General features: G+C 41.1%; 1 protein-coding gene across 1 annotated transcript; it reads right to left on the bottom strand.

The window, feature by feature from the left end:
• Nucleotides 1-340: 340 nt before the first annotated feature.
• On the bottom strand, nt 341-10,941 carry LOC129097228 (probable C-mannosyltransferase DPY19L4). Its single transcript, XM_054606005.1, has 19 exons — nt 10,581-10,941; nt 10,242-10,406; nt 8,157-8,281; nt 7,978-8,068; nt 7,698-7,819; nt 6,837-6,982; nt 6,410-6,533; nt 6,184-6,318; nt 5,458-5,589; nt 5,063-5,164; nt 4,860-4,933; nt 4,528-4,686; nt 3,938-4,057; nt 3,699-3,819; nt 3,078-3,134; nt 2,910-2,992; nt 2,693-2,825; nt 2,172-2,330; nt 341-1,569 (listed from the first exon to the last, which is right to left on the bottom strand). Exons 1-19 carry the CDS (start codon nt 10,669-10,671, stop codon nt 1,405-1,407), a joined length of 2,304 nt encoding a protein of 767 aa, XP_054461980.1. The 5' UTR covers nt 10,672-10,941; the 3' UTR covers nt 341-1,404.
• Between the last annotated feature and the right edge of the window lie 158 nt (nt 10,942-11,099).

Raw genomic sequence — 11,099 nt, 5'->3', positions numbered from 1 at the left:
AGGTGTTCTCACTTAATCTGATGTCTGCTCTGCTCAGAGGTTGAGAGGAGATGGTAGGAATTACATGAGGTAACCATGTTCTTGGGACCTATAATAGTAATAATAATGACCACAACTTTAAAATAATAACAAAGTTATGGTATTTCCAAACCTAACAATCTTGAGAAGACTTCTAATAAGCAAAATATAATTGCACACACCTCTGCATGCAAGTTTAGCACGATTTAGCAGGGCCTTCAAATGTCAGATGGCAGAGGAAAATGCAAAAACGTCATAAAAAAAGAACATAATTTAAGATGACTAAAATAAAAGGTTGATCTTTGCAATGGAAAGGGGGAAAAAGCTATTTAGAACAAAAAAATGCAAAGCAAAAATTATCTTGAATATATAAACGTGCCTTTTTCTTTCCCTTATTCCCTCCTTGTTAGACTTAAAAGGAAATATTGGACATTCAAATGATATTAAAGCATAATAAGCTTGAAAAAAAAGTTATTGGCACCAAATGGCAACATAAGAAATCAGCTTTGTAATTATCAACTCATACACACTTTTATTTTCCATAATTCAAAACCTACTAGTCACTACATGGCCTTTTGCAGAGGGACAGTCATTTGTGACACTTTATAGCACCAGAGGGAAAATGACCACCAAATACTTCAGGTAAGACCCAGGGGAGGGGGAACGGTGAGTCTCAGAGGCAACTAAAGGTGGGATTTATAAAAAGAGGTGTAAGTCATTCAGGTTCCCACATCTCAAAATAAGGCATCCAGATGAAGAGAATGATAGAGACATAATGAAGAATTAAGGAGCATGAAGAGCAGCCTCCACTTCCCTTTCAAATGAAAGTTCAGATCTTGTTTCTATTGCCCTAGGTTGTTCAATCGATCAGTATTTGGATTAAAATGGGAGAGGCAGAGCACATATGACACATTAAAATCAAACGGTCTTTTCATAAATATCCATGGTGTTTGAAGCAACTCTACATGAGCTTCTCACCTTTACTTACCCTCTTCCCTTTTGCAGAGCGTTAAAAAAAAAAGTCTCGGCCTCTGTACAGAGTAAACACATAGACCTCACATATCAACTCTCCCTTCATTAAATACATCACAGTAACAGTAAGGCATGGCTTATAAAACTACAGTACAGTGATCATTACTTATGGCATATTTCAACCTCAACAGGGCCCTTTCATGTTGATTTTAATCAAACCATGTGTAGACCAAAAACCAATGACCAAGTTGTGCTTGAATTTCCAGCTTTAACATCTACAAAAGGATGTGGGAGGTACCAGTGATTAGACATTTTCCCTTCTCCCAAGTCCTTTGTGTGTAACATGGTAGATATGACATGGAGGGCAGAGCCAGGGCTCAGTGGATTCTCAGCAGGTGGAGGCGGGAACTGCTGTCAGTACTGAAAGGAGATGACGGAGTTCACTTTGTACACATGGTACGAGCGGTTCCAGAAAACCCGAGTGAAGTAGTTTGTGTAGGGCGAGTGGTTCATCTTTATCTCGTGGCAGAATCTCCCGTGCTTGGAGAAAGAGTAAACCTCTCCTTTGTCATAAACCACCTGAACGAAACCAGAGGATATGGGACGTTAATGAGATTATTAATAGTTGCATAACAGTTTTGTAAAAACACATACACATGCTTCATTTAAAACAAGTCACGATGAGAAATACTTATTTAATTTCTTGCCGATAGTTAGATGAGAAGACCGATACTACTCTGATGTCTTAACTGCAAATATGAAGCTACAGTTAGCTTAGCTTAGCACATAGACTGTAAACAGGGAGAAACAGCTAGCTTGGCAGGAAAAGGCCTTTTGACTCCAGGACGTCACATCTCTCAGCCAGTACATCACCCACCCAAACAATACCCACGTGCCCTCATCAATCTTTGTTTTTTGTATGGATTAAACTATGCTACGACGTGTTTATGAGTGAGCTTTCGGAGCGCTGATTGTGTTCCCCCTTATTTCCATTCTCTTTGCTTAGCTGAATGGCTAACCGTGGTAGCTTCATATTTCCTGTATATACATAAAAGTGGAATTAACTACCACTTTGACAAACTTCAAAATCATGATTTTCAACAGCATGCACCATTTCGTACACATATTACTAGATATACAGATGGAATTCAGCAGCTTGTGCTAGAAGGTCCTTGACTCACATGTCCATTGGAGATGTCCAGCAGGTCTTTGATCCTACAGCCTTTATTGAGACTAAGCTCGTTACAAATCGACTCCTCGATGATCACGTAGTTTGCCTTCTGAGCGGTCAGAATCTTGTAGATGTCCTCTGAAGATCTCATTGCATACACCTGGTAAGTCTACAAGGAGAGGAAGAAAAGGATATTCATTTAAAAAAAACAAAAAACTATGTTTGCTAGTTCAACTAAGCTGTGATGAGAAAAATCTAGATATATTTTTTGTTATGTTTATGTGTTTATTTTGATGCCTTTATTAGAGACTGGGCAGTATAGAGATGAAAGGAAAATCTATTATATATTACACATTAATATAATGCACTTTGGAGGCATATTATAATGGATTCAATCCGTTCCATGTCCTTTATAACCTAAGGCCCTGATATATCTAACTTATTTTATAACTGACACTACTGTCCTAAGTTGTTTTTTTTCAATTAGTCTCTTTTGTTTTTCCTTAGAAATAAATCTTTCCTCTCACTCACATCTTCAGTTCTCATCAGCAGGTTGATGTCAGAGTAAAGTGGTAGACTGGTCACAGCTGAACCTGAGCCCAACTTCACCGTTCCCAACAGCTGAGGGCTTCCTGCAAAGACTGCTGCCACCGGAGCCTGTGACCTGGAGAACCGGAAGAAGATATAAGATGCCACAATAAAGACTTTAAATATATCTGTGAAAATAGTGAAAGATCGGATGACCTACTTGATCCAGCTGATCAGCTCCACCGTATCTGGATCGTTAAACTCCTGCAGATCTGACAGCTCTCCTAAGACGCGAGGGCAGTACTGCAAGAAAGAAGAAAAGATAATTATGCGTCTTTAAATGTCCAACATAAAGAGCTTCAAAAGATAAAGAGCTAAAATATCTCACCTCTCTCCACAAACTGAAACCAATGATAGTAGGAACCGCTGTGCTCAGGATCAGAGACTGCGGATTAAAAGCAACAATTAACACCATAAAGTCCCAGTGAAACGGAATTTAGAGCGTGCTTAACTTCTGTGACAGATTTCACAGTGAATGGCAATATTTGAGCACAGTTACAAGAGGGATTTAAATAAAGTCCTGTGCATTAGCAAGATATGAAGCTACAGAGGACTACTCCACACACCTGTGTGGCAAGCTAGTGGTCACATTTGATTGGATGATTTTTTTGTTAACAAGTGCATAATGAGTCATCAAGCATTTTCAACTATTTTACAGAAGAAAAAAGACAGGAATTACCAACAATTACCGGAATTACAGGATCAAAACTGGGTCACAGTTTCACTGGGTCTTTAAGCAAGAACCTGGATGGTTCAGCAAATATAGTAAGTGATAGGTTTAGGCTTTTCTGCAACTGCATCTTATACTAATAATCGTAATAGTATTACTAATAATAATTACAATGTAAAATTCCCTTTTGTGTGAATTTGACTGTGAAAAATGTTTTTTTTAAATGTATTTAAAGAGTACAATGCTTGCTGTAAAAAGTGAGCCTCAGAGGTCACTCACCAGTACTACCGGGTGGATGGACTTCAGTTTGAGCCACTTAAACACAGTCATCCAGAGGTCTGGAGAACACACGCCGAATGCTGTAAACATGCAGACGTACGGGGTCCATAAATACTTCATCCTGTATGAAAAAAAGGACACCGTTGAAGTCTAGTTGCTCCATAATCAGCAATGCTTTGTATAGACACATGTTGGGAATCCAAATTCAAAAAATACACTTTTTACGCTTATGAACGTACCCGTCAAACAGCAGGGCCAGGCCTCCGAAAAGCAACGTGTGAAAAACATGATAGATGACCTCTGGCTGCTCCCCTATTCGCCCATCTTCAAGTCTGAGGTTGGTTTGCATTGGCTCGCCACTGTATAAGACAAAAGTGGAACCATGACATAGACTGTATATAAGAAGTGGATGTAGTCATAATGTCATCCATTGGCTTGTGGACGGCCATTCTGAAGCCTCCAGTTCAGCGTTTTGGCCGTCGCCATCTTGGCTTTTAGCAACCAGTGACCAGAAGTGACCATATTGGGTCTACTCTAAATGGACCATAATTTACTAAATGCACATCATGCTGTATTGAAGAAGACTTGAAACTAGAAATTGAGACCATAAACTCATGTTTATAATATTTACTGAGGTAATAAATTAAGAAAGAAGTAGAGTCGAGATAGAGTCGATAAGTAGAGATTTTCTAATAGACTTCTTTATAATCAGAGGAGTCGCCTCCTGATGGCCATTAGAAAGAATGCAAGTTTAAGGCACTTCTGCATTGGCTTCACTCGTCAGAACCGGAGGTAGCCGCCTGGTTATGCATTGTGTTTGGTCTCTAACCTCAGTCTTCTGTAAATGGTCTGCAGGGTGGACAGCAAGCACACAGTGAGCACCAGCAAGTAGAAGGGAAGGACTGAGGCCTGTGTCAGTCGTAGAAATAAGTCCTGACCGGGTGACTGGAAACTCTCTTGGCACAGGAGGAAGTTGGTGATAAAGTCACTGACACAGAACGAAAGAAAAACATTGAGATTAGATTACATTAGTTTAGATTATACAGACATATTGACTGATGTTGACACTGTTTGAAAACACAACAGGTGAAACAACATGCCCCCACTCTGCATTAGCCTACATTGAAACAGCTAACTTTTAACGCAGCAGCTGTGACTCACGTCGTCGTGTTGAGCCCAAATTTTACTTCAAGGAATTTCAAAATGAAGTCACTCTCACTTACAGGCATAAATTTCTGTGAATGAAAAAACAGTGATGATTAACCAACAGTAATAGTACTATACATAACTAATGCAAAATAATGCTTTTCACTTGAAATAGATCAAACGAGACAGCTGATCCATGTTCTTGTGCTTGGTTTTACCTTGACCAGAAAACTGAAAGTGATCCCTATGGTAAAGACTAGGTAGAAGGGTAAGAAGATCTTCATGACTCTGGCAACAAGAGGTCCCATCTTCATCTTTTGCTGCATTAGAAAAACAGAAAACAGCATTTAGATGAAGTTACTTTACATTCAGACAACAAAGGTCATTCATTTTTAATGATAAAATACAGAAAAAGACAGGAAATGTTAAGTTTTACTGGATGAATTAGTTTAAAGGATTAATTAGTTATCACTGGTGATTATCTGATGACCAACGATTTAAATAATCTTGTCAGCACTAAAGCTCACTTGTCTGGGATTCTATGCAAGTTCACACAAACGCCTGTGATGTGGAATTCGACTGTTCTCTAATCTGAAGGAGCAGCTAACTCTACCTGGAAGTACCTCGCGCACACTGAGCCAATCAGGAAGCTAAGCAGAGGCGAGCTGAGCAGGGCCGGGTTCAGAAACTGGAACAAGTAGGCCAGGAGCAGAGCGCCGAGGAACAGTTTGTGAATGTCGGCCATCTTAACATCCCAAAAGGAGGGATGATGGAGATGAAGAGGGATGGCCAAATAGAAGACAAAGAAAGGAAAAAAGCACAATATTTTTGAGGACAATTGTGGACACAATGCAGGATCTCAAGATACTGAACAAACTGTTGTTGAAGAATATTTAAGCTCATTATAACTAAAAAAACTACAGTGTTTTGCTCATTTTCCACATTTATAAATAACTGGCCATATGTTTAAGATTAATTCAAGTTTAAATTATATAAATAATAAATGCATCAATCAAAAGCATGAAAAAAAACTCCACAAAACAAGAACAAAGAACATTAATTAGTTCAGGGTTAAAGGAGTAGTTCCATATTTTGGGAAAATATACGTTATGCTTTGCTAAACGCAGGAGCCAGTTAGCTTAGCGTAGCATTAAAAACAGTGGGAAACAGTTAGCATGACTTTGTCTGAAGGTAACAAAATTGAGCACCTCTGAGGCTCAGAAATTTCCACGTTATATCTTATTTGTTTATTCACACAAAAAGCTGAATGTAAAGAAATGACTTATTGTGGTTTTATGTGCGGGACTATTTTCTTGATCGGGTGCAGTGACTGTCTCACCTTACGCGGTGGCACCAGGTCAAAAGAGTCGAGTAGGTAAAGACAGATGCCTTGGATGAAGAGCACGTAGTGGCTGTGCTCCCAGACCAGGAGGAAGATAAAGGTGGTGGCACTCATGGTGAGATAGCAACACATCTACAGAGAAATGCAGTTCATCAGTATGTGTAAGCACTAACTTGGATATAGTAGAGGGATATTTATAAAACTGGTTTCATGAGAGGGTCACCTCAGTGGCAGAGCTGAATTTATGACTCAGGAATCCGGTCAAAGCTGCAACCTGGCAAGCGAAGAAAGGCAGAGCCCAGTTGTCCCGCAGAGGAATTGCGTAGTCCACTCTGGTTGTATCCGGTCTGAGGAAGAAACGACAAGAGTAGAGTGGACAGGTCACCATAAACCAGAAAGAACACAAGTGAAACAGCAGAGTATTATAATGGTTCACCACTTAGATTTGTCTTGTCTTTGTTTTTGTCCTAACAGCAGCAAGCGTCCCATTTTTAAGTTTGTCTAGTTATCAGGAAGTAGTAGCAACAGGGAGAATATGGACACAAAGGATGATATGATAAAGTTCACAGGAGGAGGGTAACTTTACCGCCCTGACTGTCTTTGACAGGAGGGAAAATCACAAGAAACCGGGGTAGCAAAATTCCTCTCACCTGTTGATCACGTACCAGGACACGGCCAACATGCCGGCCACCCAGGTGCCGCTCATCACCCAGCTACACACGAACAGGGCGGTGACATAGATGGCCTGGAGTCCGAAAACCGCTCCAACGTAGAAGTAGATTGGCTCCACATAATCCTGAAGACAGGGACAGAAACAGCACAGGTGAGGCCAAAATTATATTAGCAAGAAGATAAAAAAACTATGTATACAGTTTGCTTTGAATGGCTGTATGACTATGTCAATGCCAGGAATCTTGTATCTAATAACTGTGATTATTAGGTGACCGGCCCTTTACACAGGCAGGAGATGAGGCTGTTTTAACTACATGGGTTGACAGTTGTTTCCTGCATTTGTAGTGGACATTTTGGGGCTTTCACAGTGAGATTTGCTATCTGGTAAAAGTTCACTACTTCTGGTTGCCATGAAGCTCTTTTTCTTTTGTCACTGAGTAGACTGAAGAACAAATACAGACCAGCAAGCGGTTTTGTTGGGAAAAAATGCACATGCACCCTTCCATTGCATGCATTATCTGATAAAAATACGACAAAAATATTTTGTTAAACGGTCAAAACTGACAATGTCTTTATTAAATTTAATTTAACAGAGCTATATATATGACAATCAGATCATTAATATAGCAGCAAACAGCTATTTGTTATGTCAAGATGTAGTGGAGCATAAGCGTCCTGAACAGAAAATAAAGATAACTGTTGTTATCCGAGCTTCTCTGTTCTGAAACTGTCGGCCTTTCTCGTTTCTTCCCCTCCCTCCCTCTGTGTTCGTGTCCCACTGGCAAGCAAATTTAGTTTATAGCCCCTTTAACTTAAATCAGATGCTGATCAAACCTCACCTGGCTGTCTGTGACTCTGTATATGAAGCTTGTGATGAGCTCTGGATACAGAGACAAGCGCTCCACTACGTTGATGGTCTGACCTGAAAGAGTCCTGTTATCTAGCGTCAGCTCATAAAACCCTGGGAAACACAAACAACATAAGCAGAGTTATTAGAGAGTGGACAGACAAGGAGGGAGTGATATTAGTAGCCCTTTAATTCAAGTTAGCGTCCATTTAGATGTTGTATTTAAATAAACATTTTCTTATTTTTATGAGAATCAGAAAGGATACACGTACCTCTCTCAAAGGACGGTGCCGTCAGCATGTGCTTGTAGTAGTAATAATAGAGCCCGCTGCCTCCTTGGAAAGTGATTTCTCGCTCAAGGTCCTGAGAGACACATGCAAGTGAATTTTAGAATTGTTATGTTTATTGCAGCCAAGTGTAAGCAGACTCGTGACAAAACAGCGTCACCCACCTGTCTAATCGAAAACCAGAACTTCCTGTCATGATAGAACGAGATGTATGTGGCATAGAGCACGCCACAGGCAACTGCTGCCAGGCATCCGAAGAATAGCCTCGCAAGGCGCTGCAAGAAACCCGCTGAGGAGCAGACATATAAAAATAAACATCACATATCTCAACAACACTTTAGTAAGTTATAATACTATGTGTGCTAGACACATTTGTATGTATTTAAAAAGGAAAATTGTAAGTATCCTGCCAGGCCACCATCAAGGGTTTATCGAGTCACTCAAGAAACTAGTCTGTGTTTTTGTTTGATCATTATTATCTCCGGCTACGCGGGTATCCAGCCTGTTGGGTTTCATTTTGTTTTTGGCAAAATTGTCGCCTCACAGCAAGAGGGGCCCGGGTTCAATTCCCGGGCTAGACAACCTTCTGTGTGGAGTTTGCATGTTCTCCCCGTGTCAGCGTGGGTTCTCTCCGGGTTCTCCGGCTTCCTCCCACAGTCCAAAGACATGCAGCTTAGGTTAATTGATGACTCTGAAATTGCCCGTAGGTGTGGATGTGAGTGTGAGTGGTTGTCTGTCTATATATGTCTGCCCTGTGATAGGCTGGCGACCTGTCCAGGGTGTACCCTGCCTTCGCCCATTGACAGCGGGGATCGGCTCCAGCACCCCCGCGACCCTTAACTGGATAAGCGGTTACGGAAGATGGATGGATGGATGTATGACATGTCTTCTATGACGACTTCAAAGCGATTGCCTTCATTCATCGCTGATTGTTTCAGATTACATGAAGTGACTTTTACGACGCCTTCCAGGCCATTGGTGTCTAGACAGGGACAGGGGGGGGGGGACGGGACGGGACGGGACGGGGGGACAGGGGGACAGGGGGGGGGGTAGCCAGTTGTTGGTTATATTCATTCAATCACATGATAGAGCAGTAGTTGCTGCGGTCACATCTTACAGAGAGTTGCAATCTATTGATTGCACCTTTTACTCCCCCATCATCCAGTCTGTTCTCTGCTGTTCCATCACTGTCTGGTTTGGGTCGACCACCAAACAGGACAGGAACAGACTACAACGGACTGTCAGGTCGGCAGAGAGAATCATTGGTGCCAGTCTGCCCTCCATACAGGACTTGTACATTTCCAGAGCCAAGAAACGGGCAGGAAACCTCTCTGCAGACCCATCACACCCTGGACACAACCAATTCCAACTCCTCCCCTCTGGTAGGCGCTACAGAGCACTGTAGGCCAAAACTACCAGACACCAGAACGGCTTTTTTCCTATGGCCGTCCCTCTCGAGAACAATTAATCATTCATCCTCTGTATGGTACAAATCCATGTGCAATAACCCGGTAACTTTAAATTCAAATTGCTTACATATATATTCAAGCAGCCTTGCACTCTGCATATTTGCACTTTTATCTACGCCTCATTGTTGTTGTTTTTTGTGTTTTTATGTTCATATATAGAATTTTGCATTTTTATATTTCTGTGTACAAAATAGTTAATGTTTATCCTTTTTTCTTCTTGGACCTCCTTGATTTTTTTGTATATTTGTCTGTTTCTTTGTATTAGTGAGCGTAAATAAAGCTGATTCTGATTCTGACTGAAAAGAATCGAATTGTTATAACATTGTCTTGGTTAAACCGGGTATAGCAGGAGTAAAACAAAAAGGAAATTAGCACAAAAAGCTGTAACTTAACTTATCATACTTACTGTGTTCCAAAGAAGCTTAGTAAAAGTATTTTTATTGATGTTATTATTGTATTATTTGCTGTCCGTCAAAACTTCCCTACATGTCAGTGTTGAACTCAGGATACACAGTGTGGTTTTAAAGGACGAATCCGAACATTTTTCTACACTTAGAGCCTCAACATAATGCAGCTCCTCTGACATGACACTTGACCATGTTAAACTCTTAGTACACGATCATTTTGATTCTGTGGCCTATTGGATGTAAGAACATTTTGGATATAAGCCCTGCAAAAACAGTCAAGCATTGGGAGTAGGAATAACAGTGGACCGACAACAATGCTGCTTTATAAAGTTGACATTGAGTTAGTGCTTAAAGTGTAGAGACATGAACTTACATACAGAAGAGCACTTTGATCTTTCGACAGAGGACTCGGGTCTGTTTGATTCTTCTTGTTTCTGCTGAGCATCCTCTTCTTTTACTTCCCCCTCACCCTTCTGCTGCTCGCCCTCTCCATCTCCACCAGTGGACGCACTCCCATCATCCTCTGCGTCCACCGGCTCTGTAGCATCAGGTATAAACAGAGAGAATGGTTCAACGTTCAGCTTTGTGACAGTATTTAACAGGTCATACGTGTTTCTGGAGAAAAGTTAACTGAAGTCAATGGGTGTTTTTTTGTTGTTGCAGAGAGCCACCTGGTATTCGGTTAGCAAGCCGCTAGGTTAGCTAAACGTACCTGTATTCTCCACCTCAGGCTCATGTTGGCGCTCATCCTCCTCTTGGTGTCCGTCCAAAGAGGCTTTTTTACGACATCTTAACTCGGTCATGACAAGATAAAATGACAGTCGTCTGATATGTGGTGCAGCAGCGTGCTAGCTAACAAGCGGCTGGCGAACCCAGAGCTCTTGAATAAATACTCCGCTTTGAGGGAAACTAGGCAGGTGACAAGTCGAGCTGTGAGCTTCCCTCTTTTGGCTCAACTTTTCTTGTGTGAAGTTGTGATATCAGCAGTGTTAGTTTCGGTTTTTGCGGTGTCAACTGTAAGCACTGCATCAGCTGCTGGGCTGTGACATAGCGGAAGTCCCGGATGCTGTTGGCCTCAGAAAGCAACGAAGAAGAGTGAAGACCAAACTTCACTGGATAAGAACAACAAAAGAAACGTGTCAGATTTAACATTTTCTCCTGTTATATGTCAACACAACATTAATGTTAACATTTGTTTCGAAGGTGTTATTTTTCTTACTCTGATCAAGCC

Source organism: Anoplopoma fimbria, chromosome 10, assembly GCF_027596085.1.
Source record: "Anoplopoma fimbria isolate UVic2021 breed Golden Eagle Sablefish chromosome 10, Afim_UVic_2022, whole genome shotgun sequence".
Taxonomy (NCBI): Eukaryota; Metazoa; Chordata; class Actinopteri; order Perciformes; family Anoplopomatidae; genus Anoplopoma; species Anoplopoma fimbria.
This window is presented reverse-complemented; position numbering and strand designations above follow the sequence as displayed.

What these genes read in the sequence shown, in the direction of transcription:
- LOC129097228 (XM_054606005.1), bottom strand. Translation starts at nt 10,671, where the DNA reads ATGACCGAGTTAAGATGTCGTAAAAAAGCCTCTTTGGACGGACACCAA. An exon ending in ATCAAAGTGCTCTTCTGTAT is followed by an intron (nt 8,282 to 10,241) that starts GTAAGTTCATGT and finishes TCTGCTCCTCAG; the next exon opens with CGGGTTTCTTGCAGCGCCTT. An exon ending in ACAGAGTCACAGACAGCCAG is followed by an intron (nt 6,983 to 7,697) that starts GTGAGGTTTGAT and finishes CCCTGTCTTCAG; the next exon opens with GATTATGTGGAGCCAATCTA.